The sequence below is a fragment of the Echiichthys vipera genome (assembly GCF_963691815.1).
Source record: "Echiichthys vipera genome assembly, chromosome: 13".
NCBI lineage: Eukaryota > Metazoa > Chordata > Actinopteri > Perciformes > Trachinidae > Echiichthys > Echiichthys vipera.
This window is the reverse complement of record NC_139838.1, coordinates 7,350,274-7,370,037: the sequence shown is the minus strand read 5'-3', so window position 1 is coordinate 7,370,037 and position 19,764 is coordinate 7,350,274. Positions and strand designations below refer to the sequence as shown.

The 19,764-nt window shown below is 40.9% G+C and overlaps 1 protein-coding gene across 1 annotated transcript; it reads left to right on the top strand.

Moving 5' to 3' along the window:
• Positions 1–4,935: 4,935 nt before the first annotated feature.
• Positions 4,936–19,500, top strand: oprd1a (opioid receptor, delta 1a; the record flags this gene model as incomplete). Its single annotated transcript, XM_083926150.1, has 3 exons — positions 4,936–5,174; positions 16,692–17,047; positions 18,971–19,500. The coding sequence occupies 3 exons, from the start codon at positions 4,936–4,938 to the stop codon at positions 19,498–19,500; spliced, it is 1,125 nt and encodes a 374-aa protein (XP_083782276.1).
• Between the last annotated feature and the right edge of the window lie 264 nt (positions 19,501–19,764).

The following is a 19,764-nucleotide window of genomic DNA, read 5'->3' as shown; positions in this document are numbered from 1 at the left end:
TTGAGATTGTCTAACATAACAAAGAATAAATACAGGTGTCTGGAGATGTTGAAATGCGCAACAACATAATTAATCAGTGTCCATAAGAAATTTTCTCCCAAAGGTAATTAAGGTAGGCGATATCTCCAGGAAGGGGCTGCACCTGGCATAAACCAAATGACAAGTGTACTATAGAGACAAAAACTCCAGTTAATTAAATGCCAAAGAGGCTTGCTGTAGACACATCTAGCTCCATTACAGGAGTGAGGGATGCAAATTACACTCAGACACATGCATAACCAGCGTATGTGTTGTGGTCAAGGGAAAGGTTGAATAGGAGGATGATCAAAAGGGACAGGGTGTGAGAGCACACACAGATTGATTAAGGTGAGTGATGGATCTAAAGCACGTAATGGCCCATGTGAATTCCAGCACAGATAGTATATCTGCTGAACATTTCATTTCCCAGGAGGCACATCACATAAGCATTGACGAGCGGAAAGTGTCCAAGATCGATCGACCCGCACACAAGACGTCCTTGCAATTGCTGTTTGCCTGAACTTCTGGCTCACCTTTATCAAGCCAGATGGACACAGATGGACAGTAGAGGAGATGTTATGTGTTAAGACACTCTGCTGTGTAGTAGCTAATGACAGACTTGCCCGCAAAGGCACTTTCCAATTGGATGTGGTACTAAAGAGAATAAAATCTGTAAAAATAAGAGGAAAGTGAGTATCAAGCAAAAGAGACTGTAAAAGTCATGTCAATGCTGCACTCAAGTGTCGACACAGGATTTAAACTTCAGACAGAGAGCACACACGTTTTTCATATCAAATTTAACTGTGATTCATTTTGACATGCAAATATGCACCAGCTTAGAGGGAATGGAGAGCACTGTAGCCTATTCGCTGTGTGGCAACATCCAGCTCTTAATCAACCTCCTCTGTCAGTGACACTGAGTGCATTTACATGGACATGAATAACCAATTCATAAGGGTTATCCCGATCATATCATTGTGATCATATTCAGGATGTGGTGTTTAAATGAGCACAGAGAAATCGAGTTATTGATATTCCTCGTAAACACGATCAATCCAAGTAACCGTGTTTACAGAAACAAACCAGTGAGAGGAAATATGAAACACTACACTCTACTACCACATCACAACTGCTAATTTCTTATGCATAATTTATGCATAACTACATACTACGTCCTATGCACCAGTGCTAGCCTCTTGCTACATAAGACAGTGGAGTAGTGGATGAAGATACGCAGTCTCTTTCATTACAGAAGACAAAACTCTATTTCTTCTGCTGCAGTGAGACACTTTAGTGGCTTCTTGTATTTCTGTTAAGTTTCTGCACCTGCACAAACAGTCAGTGGCGCTCAATAAGCGCAAGGTGCCTGCAGCAGAATCCTGGTTTCTTTTGGAGTACTCCAGGTAGCATATTTGGATTTCTCATAAACAGGATAAGAGCTTATCGAGGTTTCTGAAAACAGGATATGGTAATCAAACTTATAAATAGGATACTACAATAACTTAATCATAAATGCACTATCCATGCCCATGTACATGCACAAAAAGGGAAACCTTTTTCTTACGTCTGTTGAATAACTGTGTGAAGTTAATGTCCCGTCAGCTTCCAAGACAATGAGTTTGCTGACGGTTAGTAAGCTAGCTTGCTTTGAGGGCTTTTCCCCTCTCTTCAAGAACTCTTAACTGAATAAAATAATGCTCAACCTTAAGAACAAAATGCCAAAGGGGGAATAAAATGAGCAGTACAGAGTTGATTGGAAGTAGCTTCTGAAGGGTGCTAGCATGTTTCTGGCTTGCGAGCATGTTTCTGGCTTGCTAGCACGTTACAGGGCTCTCAAGTTTTGAAGACAGGCGAGAGTCACATTCTCCTTACGGGGGTATGGGTGTGTAACATTCTCTAACAGCAGTCAAGTTGCATTGTTTGTGTCAAACAAGTTGTGATTTTGTCGTTATGTAACATTAAAATAGGTGATGACTTACTCTGTGCTCAAAGTTTTGCTCTGAGTTCTAAGATGGTTTTAGCAGAATCACATGAAAAATTCCAGTATAACTATGCTTTTTTCATTGGTTGTTGCGTTAAATCTTACCCAGATACGATAGTCTGTTCAAATAACACATTTTCTATTTTTTGCTCCATGCCGCCGTAGCTTGGCGTCAAAGTTGAGCCTTTTGCCATAAAACAGAAAGTATAAGCTGTAACTTGAGCATACATTGTCCAATCTGCGCTTAATTTCTCCTGCATGACAGGAGTCATGGCCTGAACAGACCAACGTCTCAATATAGACTCACTGTGATAGCAACCCCCATTGGCAGGATGTAAAATGACAGACATCACTGGATTGGCATGGAATTTCACTTGTGGGTTCTTGACTTCAAGTATGGAAACATACAGCATGTTTTGTGCATGTTGTGTAATGGCATCGCGGCCATTTTTGGGCTTCTCGCCATGAAAGAGGAAGTCGCTCTAACTTAAATATACATCGTCCAAACTGCACCAAATGTCCTTAACATGATGAGAGTTCAGGTCTGAAGACAACCACATGCCAATATTTACCAACAGCCACAGCACCACCTATGGGCAACAGTAGGTCAGCCTGATAGGAAAAATGTGTCCGATTTACATTAAATTTTCAATGTGCGACCCACACTTGATGAAGAGCAACACAACGTGTTTGGTACGTTCTCTCTATTGCCAAATGCGGGGTCCGCCCGGTTACCCCGATGTGCACCGGGTGTGAGGGCCTGTTCATTGCTCCTCGCAGTTTTAATATAAATTGTTTTTCCTTGTGAGAAATACAATGTGTGGCAGGAGATTGTGACCAAAGACCGAAAAAAAAGTGACTGTCATGACATTTGAGAGGCCTGATGCTAGCTCAAAAAAAACATTTTAGTCTACTTGCATATAGAGCATAAAACTCTAGCTGGTTAACAAAGTACAGTATTTAGCAGCTAGACTCAGATACATCCCTCAGGAGTTGGTGGAAACCAAAAACAAAGCATAAAGGACCAGTTAGCCAGAGAAAAGACTCAAAATGAATGATAATGTTGTTTTGTAACTAATGGATGTGTAAATAAGCAACCGTTTGGATAGTTACCATATCAACTCAAGAAGTGATAACAATGTTGTGTTTGTTTCCAACTTAACTTGGACCAGGAAATTTTGCTGCTCTCTCTTATTGAGAATTTCAAGCATGTTTAACCTCTGATCACAGGCAGCATCCCTGTTGGGTGATTTCAAACCACTGGAGGTCAACATAGCTCTAAATCGCCACAGGATGTGTCCTTAACTGTTGTGCATAGAGTACGCGGATGACATGTCAGTGGTGGGACTGATACAAAACAATCAAGAGAACACCTAAACATTTTGTTCACTGGTGCAGGAAAAACAACCTGGTCCTGAAAAACCGAGGAGATGGTGATAGAATCCAGAAGAAAACGACCAGTGTACACCCCGATCTACAACACAAAGTTCCTGGGCGTTCACGTTGCTGACAACCTGTCCTGGTAGATGCACACCTCCTCTTTGGTGAAAACGGCTCACCTGCGTCTTCCTGCAGCAGCTGAAGAAGCGTGTCCTTACTACTTTCTATAGGGGGCACCATAGAGAGTTTTTGACCAGCAGCATCTCTCTTTGGCATAAGTGTTCAAACACCACAGACAGAAATGCCCTGTGGAGAGGGGTGATATCAGCATATTTCAAAGGACTATTTGGGACACATTTCCACCTAGCCAGGATCTGGCCCAAAAGCGCTTACTAACCAAAGCCACCATCATCCCGATAGACTCCACCCATCCCTGTCACAGCCTGTCCTCCCTCCTGCCTTCAGGACATACCGCAGCCTGCGTATCAGCACAGCCAGGTTCAGGAACACTTTATACTCTGCTGCTGACAGACTGGGGAATAACAACACACAATAACTGGCCCTCATTGTGCAACAATATTTAATATTGACTAGTCATATTTAGTCATCTCATATTTGTATTTGAAATAGCTGATAGTATGAATTATTTTGATTTGTAAACATATGTTTTCATTGGTCTGTGTTTTAACAGAGCCATGTAATTTTGTTCTGCTTTACACTTTTGTGTTTTGCTGGATGACAACAAAGAGATCTTGAATCTTGAAAGTGACATAAAAGGTGTTAATGTACCTTTTTAAAGTAGCCCATCAATTAGAAAAAAAAGGCTGAAGTTAATCGTTTTCTCAACTGTAAGCTTTTTTTGCTGTGACATTGTTACAGCTTCATTTTCTGATTTTTGTGTATAATGGCAAACATTGTGAAGCATATTTTGCTTTCTATCAGGCACATCCCTAAATTACTTCAATGGTACCTTTACTGTTTTTTAAGTGGTTTAATTGGCAGCTGGGCTGATTATTTGCAAAGCTTGTAAGCAGACAGCAAATTCTGGTTTCAGCCGTTACTTTTTTTATGCCATTCTGCTTATGATTGGGTGTGGGTTTTTCCTCCAAAAGTGGAATTAACTTTTTTTCAGTTTTAAAACTATATATAAAAAAGAAGATGAAACTGAAACCAGGGCGCATCCATCACCTTGTCTTTCCCTTTTGACGCCCGTGACCAAATGCGCAGCCTTGACGTCGGCGCGCGGCTATAAGAGGCTGTGAGGTGGGGATCTTGGAGAGTATAAGAGGTGTGCAGCCGGAGCACAAGGACACAGCTGACTGCTGCTAAGGGGCTTCTTCTCCTCTTGTATCTGGATAGAAGCAGGAACAACCTCTATCGTTTACGCAGAGCCTCTCTGCTTCTACACATTTTTTGGAAACTCTTCCACTCTTTAACCACTTCATGCCTTTAGTCGGATCCCCTTTCCAGACGACTGAGTTCCTGCAGGTAGCCTAATTGTGTGAACAAGTTGTCAGCACCGCGGGTAGGGTGGACAGCGGCGCAGCGTCAGCAGCATGGAGCCCTACACAGTCCCAGGATCTCAGCTCTCCCTGTCCGACCTTTACTCCATCATCCCATTCAATGTCACTTTCCCGGACGAGGAGAGCCGCTTGATGAAGAATTACACCGAGCAGCAGGGTCCGGTGAGGAGCGCCGGGGGTATAATCATAGCCATATCCATCACGGCTCTCTACTCCGTCATTTGCGTGGTGGGACTCCTGGGCAACGTCCTCGTCATGTACGGGGTGGTCAGGTACACACTTGTTTGGTTTTATTACAGTCATTTCACCGAGTGTGCAATTGCTTAAAAGATTTCATGTCAAATTCACCCACAAGCACTCATTTTACGTTGTCGTGTGCTCATCAGACCCTATAATGCCCCAGGAGCCACATTTGAAATTGAATACTGAGTGAGTTCTAGTGCTGATTTCACAGATTTAACACTTTCAGACAAAAATTGAAATTAAAATTAAAGACTAAATCTGTCTGTCTTAAGCTTTCTTTTGGCTTTTACTATGCTCCACCCTTCATGAAAGTATTAAATAATGTCTCAAAGCGATTAACAGAATGATTTGTGCAATGAAAAAGTGATATTTTCTACAACCCTTTGCTCATAAAATGGATCTATGTACACCGTAAGTTAATGTTTATGTGCAGAAACATGTAAGAATGAATAACAGGATCCAAAATGTATCTCTTTAGGGTGTCTTTGAATGTTCCGAGAGATCAGCATTCGTTGCCCCATTAACTAAGCTTTTTTTCTGGTTGCACAGAAATTATGAGTGTGAGTAGAGAAGGGGGAGCTATGTGCCTGCATGCATTCCAGGCTGCATCTGTGTGTGTACATGCACTAATAGGTGCATCCCAGTGGTCTAAAGTTTCCATCCATAAAGCATGAGATTGTTATTTTTTGGGGTTTGGTGGTAAGTCAAAGCTTTTCTCAGACACAGTATTTCAATTCAGTCGGATTCAGCTGCGTCTCAGATGACACCACAGATCTGTAGACTATCAGCTGGACACTGGGTCTGATTGGATTGTTCACTTACAAGGCCACGCCATTGTACAGTATTAACATAACTTTAATTTGGAATAACCCGCAGATGTGGTAAAGATACTGTGAGGGTCGCATTAGGTGGGATGATAGGGGTCAAGGGGAGGGATGAAGAATGGGGTTAATTGTCTAGGATGATATGGGTCGAGCGAGAATCTGGCAATTAGAGACGTGGTCTTTATTGGGGTTAGTGTTGGGTTGTCTGAATTAAAGTGTGTGACAACTCATCCTTTATGCGAGCTTCTATAATGAGTCGTTTCAATTGGATTGATGAGAAATAAAGGGGGGCAAAAATACTTTGTAAAGAGTACACTGAAACTCAGCCCTAAAAGCAGACTACACCCATTTTGTCACTACATAAAAGCACCCTGTCATTTCCAGAGAAGCTGCCCAGTACTATCCTGTATGCTTGTCAGAGATAAACCAGCTTTTGCAGCAGCTCTGCTTGTCCCCACTCATCATGTGAATTATACGTATCTTAAACATTCTCTGTACAAGTTTCCCCAACATCACTTGAAGCATTAATTACTGCAGCAGGTAGAATTCATTTTAGATGACCTAATGTCAGGAGAGAAGGATAACGCAGCCAGGTGGAGGCAAAGCAGTCAAGGCCAGTGGTTGTTTTTCAGCCCACAAGCATGACATCACAGGTTCAAATGTACACAGTAACATATAAACATGGTTGTTGGTAATACTTTCGAATGCAAGAGAGAAACAAAATAGGGATGGAGTCCAATATATGAAAAGCCGGAAGCAAGGCATTTTCTGCAAGTGGCAATCTTCGGATATTGAACCAAGACAAAAATCATAAATATTTACAACTCTGCCCATTTTTTTGGAGTGAAAATAACAGGCAAAACAAGGCACAAGACAAGTAAAATAGAAACAGTGAGATGGATGGGAGCTCAGAAAAGGCAGTGAATCAAATTGTGCACAGAGATTGGTCTGGCATTTGTGTTTCTGTGAGCGAGACGCCTCATCACAGATGCAAGACCCCCTAGAGACAGAGGTAGAGGGAGGCTGTGCCCATTAACCATCCCAGACAGAATATATTATCTCCTGTGGAACGTTTGTAAACTCTGCTGGGAACAAATTTAAAGAGGAGACACCCAAACTGTAACACAGATATAGTGATGTAATAAGAAAAGAACAGCTGGGTAAACACTGGCCCTTTGTTTTGCAATCATTTATCTTCTTATAGTTCTGAAGACCTTCTGTTATGCAAACTATTGATTTATTAGTCTAACAATATCCTAAATTTAAAAAGAGCCGGGTTTATTTTGTACTCCCCCTGTGGTAGCAGTAAATGATGATAGTTGAGGCAAAGAGAGCAGCCTGGGGACCAGATGAATCTGTGGCTACATTAGGTAGCCCTGCATGTCAAACTGTGACTCCACTATGGTCGCCGTTGTAAGCATGTGGAACATGTGGTCAACGTTGTGAATTCAAACAAAACAGTTACGCAGAGGACAGTTACGCAGAGGACACAAACCAGGGTCTCCTGGGTGAAAGTTCAGTGTTTGTTTGACCCGTCCACCACACTGACCTCCACCTCACACACACTGTTTCACTCCTACTCCCGAGCACATGCTCTGAGTAGCTAACATTGGCAAAGTTGAAAGCCTGGTGCGTTTCATCCAGATGCTCAAGACAGACTTGTGCTTTGGTATCAGACGCCTGAGGGTGTGACAAAGTCTCATTATTTGATGCCTTAGGAATGGAAACGGTCTTTTTTCTGGTATATACGTCTGATCCCAGACCTTGATCAGGTCAATCACAACCGTTTATCTCATATGGGGCAGGTTTGATATGATGACTGACAACTTTCACCGACTGTGCCCTTTTGCCCTATGCAAAATACGCTAGTTAAGGTTAGTTTAAAGTTAGTTTAACCCCACCTATGATCTACGATTAGCATTAACCTAGCTTAGTAAAGGGGAGTGCCATTGAGGCATTGTCGAAAACCAACAGTGGAACTTTCTGTTGAAGAACACTTTAGTCTGTTTACATTTGTCTGTTTCTCAGCGCTGCGTTACATGTTTTGTTGCTCTGAGTGGTTGTAGGCTTTATACATTTGCGTCCAGAGGCATTTATAGAGTAGAATAGAAAATAAATACTTTATTGATCCCAAGCTGGGAAATTGCATAAGTAGTCTAGTAACTTGATGTGTTGTAAAGCAGCTGAACACCCACTCAGGTGTATCAGTTATTCTGGCTGCCTGGGTTCAAGGTGGGCGGAGCTTTGATGGGACTTTATGAGGTCACAAATCTCCATCTACCACTAAGAATGATCAAGGTGTAATTTTTCCAGGTGCAACAAAGCTAGCAGTAGACTCAGGAAGATATCAGTCATTCACAATGCTCACACAGTCGAGTCTAATCAACCATATTAACTAAAAACACCTGTATGAGACAGACAATAATACAGGACCGAGAGTTATGTTTCTCATTTTATGGTCTTGCTCTGTCGATAGACCTGTCGTTATTGTCGTTACCTATTGAACACAGGTCAATTTGCTAACTTCATGACATCTGAGCAAACTCCACTTGCTAAGAAAGACTGAGATGTTCTTGAAAGTGCTGGAAAATATTTTATTCATGCTATCCAAGGCAATTTTTAGGTAAAAAAGCGTGTGAGCTAGGCAGCAGGCAAGGGCGAGTACCTAGGTGTGCTCATCCAATTGACACATAAGGGAACAAATTCTAACTAAAACAACCAAGATTTAATGAGAATTAAATCTGCAGAATTTCTTGCCAAACTACCTAAAACAACATGGAACAGCAAAGCACATCAACCATGAAGGAGGCATTCTGGCCCCATAGGTGTGTTACAGTACTGCTTCGTTCTCAAAATGACACAAGTATCAACCACTGAGGGCAACACACAGGCTATTCAGAACAACAGCAACTTGTCTATCAAGAGAGAATTCACTGTATAACATTTTTTTTCTTTTAAAGAAAAGACTAATAAAGGCAGTCAACAATGTCTGAACTAATTATCCAGTTTTATCTTCTAGCACATTTTAAAGTATCGCATTAGAAAACTTTCTCAATTACGCAATAAAGTTTCCCCGGTCAATACAGGTGTTTTTTGCCTTTGTCGAAAAAGAGTTCATGTGCAAAACGGCATATGGAAACACCTTTGCCAAAATAAACTCTGATGTAGCACACATTCAACTCACAAGTGATCAGCTGTTCCTGTCAGCATCATCGCAGCATAAACTCTACCAATACTGGTCAATAAGAAAACCAAAATTCCTGAAAACATCTCTCCATGTTTTTCTTGTATGAGGTGACCGGTTTTGTCTCTGGTTTGCTGCCTCTTGCAATTCTGTTTACTGGTGCATTAGAGCCATGTGTAGTCATAGCACCAACTTCTGACCCGAGCAAGTGAGCAGAGCACAAGCAAGTGTGAAACGCTCCACCGCTTCACATGCTCTGCTTCTGACCAAACTATGCTGTAGCCCAGTTTATTCTCTCCAAACCAGTTTTGAATTTCTTTTTTTGCAACATTTTAAAATCTTGCTAAAAATTCTTTTGGCAATTGAATGGAAACTGAGCTAATGTTTGCAATGAATCATCCCGAAAATATCAGAAATACTGTAAAATGTCCGCCAAAACCCAAAGAATGTTATAAAACAGAGAAAATGATCAAATCTTCAAAACTTTCTCAATACATTGAAACAATTAGTGGGTTGCCGTTGAATATTCTTCTGTCAATTCATAATTCTTTTCAGCATAACCAAACCGCCAATTTGAAAGCATCCTTCTATTATTTATGTTGCCCACACATCAGGCAGCTTATAGATAAAGCAAAAGTCATACATTTGAGCTGTTTTCCTCCACTTAGATTCCTGGATAGAGACACTCAAATGCACACAAACTCCATTTAGAGTAGAGACTGCATGAATGCTTTCACTCGAATTGGCCATTGGACTGCTGTGACGTTGGGGGACCTTGATCTGATTGCTGATGGAGAGCCTGTCACCTCTGGCGATGGTCCGTGCAGCGCTAGGCTCTTCTTTATCTTCCAGGTATCACCTCCTTTACCTCAGCTCCTTGTCCCGCTGCCAAACCTGTTAGATAAGGCTTGACTCAGTGCTCATGCAATTTATTATCAAGTGGCTTCCATTTAAAATCCGTGATGTGCAGCTATTGGATAGCCGGATTAGTTTGTGTGGAAGTGAATTCTTAAATAAGCTGCTTCTTACTGTTCAATTTCTACTAAGAAAGCAGATTTCGGACAGCCTTTGTATATTTTTTTATACCATGATTTGGTATTCTGGTATGAAAATACAAAAGATAAAGCTACAGCATGAATCAAAACAGCTTCAGGTAGGGTTTTATTCCTTAGGGACTGTGAGTGGAAATTTGGCTGAAAATATCATAGCCTGTTGCCAGTAGGTGTGTGTGTGTGTGTGTGTGTGTGTGTGTGTGTGTGTGTGTGTGTGTGTGTGTGTGTGTGTGTGTGTGTGTGTGTGTGTGTGTGTGTGTGTGTGTGTGTGTGTGTGTGTGTGTGTGTGTGTGTGTGTGTGTGTGTGTGTGTGTGTGTGTGTGTGTGTGTGTGTATCAGTCTATTTATTCCCTGTCTCACTGCTTGTCTTCCATCTCACCCAGCAGCATTTATATTAGTATGTGTGTGTAAGTGGTGTGTGTTTGGCCTTCAGCCCTGGAAACATAGGAGAGTCGAGCCCGACAAAGAAAGGATTGATGTTGTCACACCAGGAGGTGTTACTCCAGCTAGTGTAGAGATAAAGCTGAGATAAAGGATCCAGACTCAAGGGTTGTTTTTCGATCGTGTGGATGTACCCTAAATCAAGACTAATGCAAATGGTGCGTACAATGTCACCTTCGCAATTTCCTTGTGACTTTTGTTTAGCTGGGCTACATAGGCGCTAACTACTTACATTACAACATAGTTGGCAACACTGTGTGTGTATGGGTGTAATACAGTTGAGCAATGAGGCGTTATCAACCCCACTGCTTTTCTTGGCATGACCCACCCATATACAAGTATGTCCCACGTCAGTTACCACCACAAATATAATCTAATTCTGTACTTAATGCATAACGAGCCATTTGAAGTAAGTTAATTAACTTGCATTTAGATGAGACCAACATTTTGTGCACTCATGTAGTGTTAGTGTAGTAAATTTAGCTGCAGCTAGGTAATGTTAGCTAGACTGGTGCAATAATAACAATGATTGTGTAGTACCGTATACTGTAGGCCTACTGTGATATTTTTGATTATTATCATAAATTGATCTCATACCTTTACAACCCAAGTCTTTCCACACTACATTTTAATAATTATACTAACTGTATTATATATTCATGTATTAAGTAATATTTTTTTGGTGCCTCTGTGAGGACCTTTTACTGCCTTTTGTCAGGTTCGGATCTCCACAGATCACAGTATCACATGAAGTATAAAGCACTCCTAAAACCTTGGCTAGTTAGATGGGATTTACATAGTGGCTAGCTTGCAACATTTGATTAATGGCGAGCTGAATGAACCAGTGATCAATGACACTCTGGGTGAACAAGCAGAAATCATTGACATGACCTACAGATCAACATCAGTTGTCTGCAGTCTCAAGACTTTTCTTCTTCTGATGTTGCACCAAAAGACAAGTGAGGGGGAAGGGATTGGACAGCTATGACAGCGTATTAGCAGGCAGTCTACGCTATAAGGAAGACAAAGGAGTGGGTTATTAAGCCTTCACAGAGTGCGACTGTAACAAAGGAAAAAGTGCCTCACTGTAAAACGGAAATGGGCATCACATTGAGATTTCTGGGCATAATTACTTCTCCAAGCCAACAAAAAGGAAGATGGGGATTTAAAAGCTTTACCCTCTTTCTGAATTATACGCTGTGCAATTAACCATAACATAACCTCAGGAATAACCATGTGATTGCAATGGCAAAACGGTTAAGTGGGAAAGTTTCTCGTCACACACATAACCCTTTGTCACTGCTTGGTGTGAAATTAAAGTCTCATGTGTTTGTCACCTGCTGAGAAGAGGCACGCTGTGCAGCCCATATTCCTGCATTAGAGCACAGAAAAAGCCTCCCACTGTAGGCACTTCACCTACTTTACCTACCACCCCCCAGTGCTTACTTATAATCCAACCAAGCCTCAGCGTGCTAGGGTGGATAACATAACATAATATCTGGGGGCCATGAAAGCTACACCTCCACACCCTTTCCTTTTCAATTTTTTTTTTTACCCCTGATTTACAACACTTGTGTACACAAACATACCCTACAGTAAAATGCTGCAGATTTATGCTGTTATTACCACCCCTTTCCACCATTTCATTTCTAATCCCCACATGGTCATAAGATTGGGTGGTCACAGTCACCCCAGTGCTTGTTTACTGAAGGAAGTGATGAAGTGGCAGTTTTGACACAAAGCAGGATACATTGTATGCGGGCCAATCTTGTCAGTTTGGATTAAAAAGAGGGGAGAGAGATTTCTTTGGAATCACATTTCATTTGACTGAAGATAAACACACACTTGCACATTATCCTGTCCCTGTGTCAAAAGCCGGGCTTAAGGTTCTTTCTTAATGAAAGACTTCAAACAGATTGGGATGCAAACGTTACCAAAGCAGTTAACTATGAGACTAGCACAGAGTATTCATTTTGTCTCATAAAACAGCTGTGATCCAAAACTTCAAGTGGTGATTTTCTTTTTCCCATCTATGACATAAACACCTATCCCTTCCCTGAACAAAGCATTTTATTAATATTGTGCTTGCTTTACAGACAGCCCTTTTGTAACTACCAAAAGCATCGGATTATGATTATCAAACATACAAGGGGATGAAAACCACCCATCTGCTGCTGACTTCACCCTTTCCTTTTGTCTAGATTAAATAAAATTTACTACAAGGCCACATGGGGGTGTGTTGAAAATGAATGGATAGGTCAGCTTAGACCTACATTACAAAGAAATAGACAATTTAATTTGTCATAAGCAGAAAAGACACTAATAACATTAACTATGATGAATGGATTAACATTTCAGGAGGTGAAGAATGAACTATTCACTGTGCTCCTCTATAATTTAATTCATCATTCCAGATGGCATTTTAAAGTAAAATCCCAGTGTAAAATCATCCCAGGCTCTTTTTAGGCAAAAACATACATCAAATAAGCCATCAAGACATTTAATTTTGTGTACGACCTATCACCAGAGATTTCCCGGAAAGGTGCTAACAGCCGGCAGCGGCTAACACTGATTAGCCCAGGGCAGCAAGTTGATCACATTCAGTCTTTTTTAACCACTAATACTGCTCAAAATAACACCAAACCTCTGCAGTAGCATGATAAGAGTCCCTAGACATTAACCGATCATATATTATACAACAAATAAGCAAATATCTTTACCTCCAGTCTATCCGTAGTCAGTTGCTGCACTCGTGGAATGGCATTCTTCTTCAAGCATGCCTTCTTTGGGTTCTTTGGGTCAGAGGCTCTTTTGGGAATTATGAAGTCGTCCTTTTACAAATGTTTGCTGCAGACATGGTAATCCCTCCGTCTCGGTCGGCGTCTCTATGTTAAGATTTAAAACAATAAGCCACTTGTTTATCAGAGCACGGTCATCGTATCGCAATGGCAACCAATGAAAAGTTTCTGGGTTGTTGTATGCGTTCATTTTGGTTTTGAAGCCGAGAGAGATACAAACAATGGGATTCTTCCTATAGATTGCATTTTCTAATTTACTTGAATGGACTCTTCTACGAGTAGTTTTGGTTTTCTTTTTTTTTTCTTTTTTTTAAGATTATTTTTTAGGCAGTTTTCCAAGCCTTTTTTATACAGGACTGACAGGAAATTGGGAAGTCGAACCCGCGGTCGCTGCCTTGAGGACCTTCAGCCTCTTTACACGGGGCAACTGCTCTAACCACTTAGCCACCCCAGGTTTAGTGTTAGTATTAGTGGTTAAAAAAGCTGTTCAACTTGCCGCCCCGAGCCAATCATTGTTAGCCACCGCCGGCTGTTAGCACCTCTCTCTCTCTCTCTCTCTCTGGTAATAAGTCATACACGCAAAAATGTCTCGATGGCTTATTTAATGAGTATATTTGCCTAAAAAGAGCCTTGATGATTTTACACCAGAAGTTTAATTTTAACCAACAGGAAATTACAGGATATGGTCTGCAATAGAGAGACATGCAGCAGGACATAGCTAAAGGAGAAAGCCACAATTCTCCCAGGAGGGCATGGGAGGGTTGAGAGAGAAAGAGTACTCCTTCTCCAAGTCATTACTCGAACATGAAACACATATTGATATCCTGTGTTACTTTTTCTTCAGGGGGGATTTTATGGTATCCACTATCCGTCGTAAATAACTAGTCATGAATCATAAAAGAGGCTTCAATTATCACATTTTTATGTTTTCTACAGTATTAAATCCATCCAGTGATAGTTGTCTGTAAACCCATGATAACATTGTGGTGAACATGTGGTGGAGTGAAAAGAAACTGCTAATAGCGTATTGGTCAAACATTTACCTTTGCCAATTTCATCAACAACAGCCATTTAAAAAAAAACTCAGAGATCCACTTTAAAATAAAAAGATGTTGCTCTGGTTTGGATTAAAATCACCTCAACTCCCCTAGAGAAATAAATCCAGTCTGAATAAGGCTTTAGTTTCATGTAAGTGTCCCAGTAAGCATATCCATGGGAATTTAATTTGATTTCTGTGGCCATGTCATTGATCCAGCATGCACAATAGCAGCTGCCTGGAACATGCACACCTGAATGGAATGCAGCCATTCAATTATGTAAATAACTATGGCATCAAAATGCCTATTCTCCACGCTTAAATACAATTAATGTTATTTCTGTAATGTACAGCTCATTTTAACTTTGTAATTTAGAACCAGATTCTCATTCAGCTGAACAGTGGGGACAGACAGCAGTGATGATGTCATGAAGAGACTGATATTGGAGCTGACAGTGAATAATGGGACAAGCAATAGGACTCTTTAACAGCAGTCATCGTGATTATATTTTCGGATTCACTGCAGTCTTTGTTCACATCAAACTGATTTATTATATCAGACAACATTTCAGTGCAGAGTTAGTTCAGTCATGGTCCCACTACCAAAGAGTGTCATCTGATAAATGCCATTCATTTAACTCTTGATGACCCTTCCAGCTTAGATGCTAACCTTATCTATCAACTATCAAGTCAACTGGAAGGAGGATTCATTCACACCAACATACCATGAGTCCATTTTCCAGAAAGACAACAATACGACACGGCTTTACAGGGTCATCAGAGACGGCGTGTTACATTTATAGTCTGTTCGTAAAGCTGACTTGCTATTTTCACAATCAAACTCCTGCCTCTTTCTATTGATCACTTGTCTATATAGTCCCTAGTTGGGGAATCTACCTCTCTGTTTGGTTGGATCAGATATCTATGATTTAAGAAATGGTACTAATTTTACACAAATCCATTAAACCAGGTTACATTTATTGTATGCAAGTAATACGCATTTCAATTACTTCTAGCAATCGGATGACACAAAAGTCAGTTGGTCGTAAGATGACTTAACCGAATAAAAAAAACAGCAATGTCCCCATAGGACACATATTAATTTAGTGCTAATGCTAAAAAGACGATTATACAGTTTAGTCATTGAGTGATTCTAAGAACTCAATATTTGTCTTGTGCAGGATTTGGTTAATGGAACGTTTTGCTGCAGATATGCAACCCCTAGGTTATTGTCAATACAGGCTGCATGAAAAATGACCAGAAGAAAAATCCATACATATGTACCTATTTAGACATTGGGCTTTGGATGTATTCTAATGGAAAACAGCAACAAAGATTGCTCAATAAAATTAATATTATTTCTAATTTTCTTCTCTTTTTTCCATTAAAATGTCAGATACACAGGGTATGTAGCCTGCCATCCTTAATCATTTAGCCTGATCTTTCAAAAATACAAAATCGAATGTTCAATGCATTGAAGTATCAGCATATTGTATTTATTTAGTCTGAGCTTATACTGTGAATACTGTTTAAATGAAACAGTATGTCTTAATGACATTTTGTAAATTTCTGGTCCCTAATGCTTGGTCTTTGTGCCTTTGGGCGTTCACTATGCATGTAATTTGGATTGTATTCGGATGTGATTATTTAAAGAACTGGCAGTATCCTAGAAATATAAATCCGCTAAGCATTGTATACACTATGAATACATCTTGCAGTGTTTCTTATCTGCCTTGTGAAAAAAAGCCTTATGTCCCGGAGGAGAATTTCTGACCTCAAACCCAGTACTGTAGCAAATAAAATTAGTTTATTGCTGATGACCATTATTTTTCTTCCAATACATGAGAAAACATATCTTCATCTCACACTCAAAGAAACATGCACAGTCCCACGCTAAAAGCAGTATGTAGCACATACAATTTACATTAACCTTTATTCAAAAGCAGCATGTGCAAGCAGGCTGCTTGATCGGAGACCAATTATAATCATTATCTCAAATCAGCCATTTAGAAAAAAAGCTTGCTGTTCATAGCTCTGCACTGCAAATCTATAGCATGGGGGAATTGACTCTTCATCTAAGCCGTAGAAACACTCTGCACAGTGAATATCACTTTCAAATCCCCATATCCCATAACACAGCCTCCCATACCCTACTGCTCTCATTACCACTGCTGTTTATTGCAAACACTTTTTGTCTGTGATCATGACCAGATACACCAAGATGAAGACAGCCACGAACATCTACATTTTCAACTTGGCTCTTGCCGATGCCTTGGCCACCAGCACACTGCCATTCCAGAGCGCCAAATACCTCATGAACACCTGGCCGTTTGGGGAAGTTCTGTGCAAGCTCATTATTGCCATCGACTACTACAACATGTTCACAAGCATCTTCACCCTTACCATGATGAGCGTGGACCGCTACATCGCAGTGTGCCACCCAATCAGGGCGCTGGAGTTTCGGACGCCGGTTAAGGCTAAGTTGATCAACGTGCTCATCTGGGTCCTGTCATCTGCGATTGGGGTGCCCATTATGGTCATGGCTGTGACCAAAGTGGCAGATAATGGTGAGATAGTGTTTTCTTCTACTGTTTTATCTTTCATTATTAATTCAAGTCGTCATACAAGTATTAACTGTCATCCAGAATTGGATGAGTTGGATCTGTATAGCTCACCCAACTGAATCTTTGCCAAAGTACTAGACAACAGAAACAATTCACCATAGAAAAGATCTTCAGCATGCTTTGATCTGCTTCTGGTCCTCAAGACTGTCACCAGAGCTTACATGGCGCAGGGAAGGGAAACCAAGAATAATGATGATTATGAATCCAGTCCCACCCATGATCCCGAATGATCCATTGCAGATTCTCAGAATCAGTGGAAAAGGCTTTGAAATATTTAGACCACTGGATCTAAAAACCCTCAACAGGAAACAAAGGATCATATTTGATTTTCATTAGTATTGCAGAATTGTTTCTTTTTAGTGGAACTGTACTTTTTCTACTCACCCAGAGTCACAAAGTCCTTTTTTGTTGTCAGAATGGAGTTTTACAGCATATTGGATGATGATGCCTATATAAGTTCAATTCATCAAAGTCTTTGGCATCAATTCACAGCTCCTCTTGAAGTAGACCTTGAAGAGGCAAAATATATTTGAAGGAATCTTTGAAGGAATGGTGTGAATAACATAACCCTATGAATCATAAAACCCATCCCAGTATTCCTTGTAATTATGTTGTTATTGGGCAAATCTGCGATGCATGATTTATGTCCAGTCCCAATATTTAGTTCCAATGCAGAAATAAGTTTGCCTTTCATGTTAACAAAGTGGACTTCACACAACTCGACTGAAACACTAGAGGCGCAACAGGCCGCCATTTCTTGTGAAGCTCGAAATAACACTCTGTCTCTGCCCACCATGATTTAAGACTCAGAAGTCTTCCATCGTTTCGACCTAGAGAAGTTGAGAAAGGCACCAGAAACGTGGGAGCCACAACCTTGACACCAACAATCGTTTTGCTTCCCTTTGAAATAGGAAGCAACGTTTTCCACTGCAACTTATGCTCAAAATAAATGGGGAAGAATCAGATCGTTGGGGTCGTCCTCCCCATCAGTAATAAGCTACCAGATCTTGATGTCGAAACACATCGCTTGACAAATGTACCACTTTGTTATGCGCCAAGCTTCAGACTGGTGAGAGACCAGAGAATCTGCTACTTAGTGTGTATATGTAGTGAAAAGGTTAGGGTGGTGGTGTAGCTTACTTTATAAGGAAGACCAGAGTTTGTTTCCTATCACCGACCCAATTATCGTTTCTTTCTTTTTAGCCGTAACCACGAACCCTACCTTACAACCAAGTACAAGTATGCTAGAGATTCCTTAGGAGAGTCTTAAAATGTGTGCTGTTATCCCCACATTTGAATTTTTAAATCCTACCAAATTGTGACAGCAAGCTGTTTACCCAGACATGGAGTCTTCCAGTTCAGAACAGCTATTAACATTTTTTTTTCTTCTTTCTAGTGACCATACAGTACCTTCACCATAGTTTATTGGCCAGGATTAATTACTCCTTCACCTTTATCAAACCATGAATGAACAGATATTGTAGAACAGGGGTGTCAAACTTATCCAGTAAAGGGCCGTGTGGCTGCAGGTTTTTATTCCAACCAAGCAAGAACACACCTGGCCAGCCTCACGGCCCTTTACTGGATCAGTTTGACACCCACCCAGAAGTAATTTTAAAAATCTTTACTGAAAGTTAAGACTCAAAGTCCAATATTAGCGTTCTTTTATTTCTTTATTAGTGGGGTTGGAAAAACACATGGCAGAAACACAAGACTTATATTCCTGTTTTTTAATTTGCACAGCACCAACCACAGCACTATTTTGAAATTGAAGTGTATAATAGTGTACAGTTTATGTCTAAACCTGCTTGATATCATAACCTTACATTAACAATTTTTTTTTAATTCTACCTGCCCTCTTTTCAGGTCGAACCATGTGCATGCTGAAGTTCCCTGATCCTGATTGGTACTGGGATACAGTGACAAAGATATGTGTCTTCATCTTTGCTTTCGTGGTTCCTGTGATGGTCATCACTATATGTTACGGCCTGATGATCCTGCGTCTGAAGAGCGTTCGTCTGCTCTCAGGCTCCAAGGAGAAAGATCGCAACATGCGCCGCATCACCCGCATGGTCCTGGTGGTGGTGGCAGCCTTCGTCATCTGTTGGACTCCCATCCACATCTTCATCATCGTGAAGACCATGGTGGAGATTGACAGCAGGAATCCCTTTGTAATAGCCAGCTGGCACCTGTGCATTGCCTTGGGCTACACCAACAGTAGCCTCAATCCTGTCCTCTACGCATTTTTGGATGAAAATTTTAAACGGTGCTTCAGGGATTTCTGCCTTCCCTGTCGGACCCACGTGGAGCAGCACAGTCTGACCAGAGGCCGCAACACTACCAGGGAGCCTGTGTCTGTCTGTGTTCCAACAGAAGTGGGGAAGAAGCCTGCATGACTAGGCATGGACTGGGCTCCTCACAGCTCTCGCTCGAGGCGGATCCAGCAAGATCTGCAGTCAGAGGTCACCCAGATCTCCACAACAGAGTTTTAAGAGAACTTACAGGAAAAGCTATACTCAAAGATCTGATTTGTGCCGCTTATTCTCTCCAATTTGACTGACTGGACATTCAAAGCTAAAGAAAGTGGAAAATAAGTTTCACCCTGATTTAACTATTCTATTAAAGTTCTGATGAAAAAAATGGAAAATTTATTCCCCTGA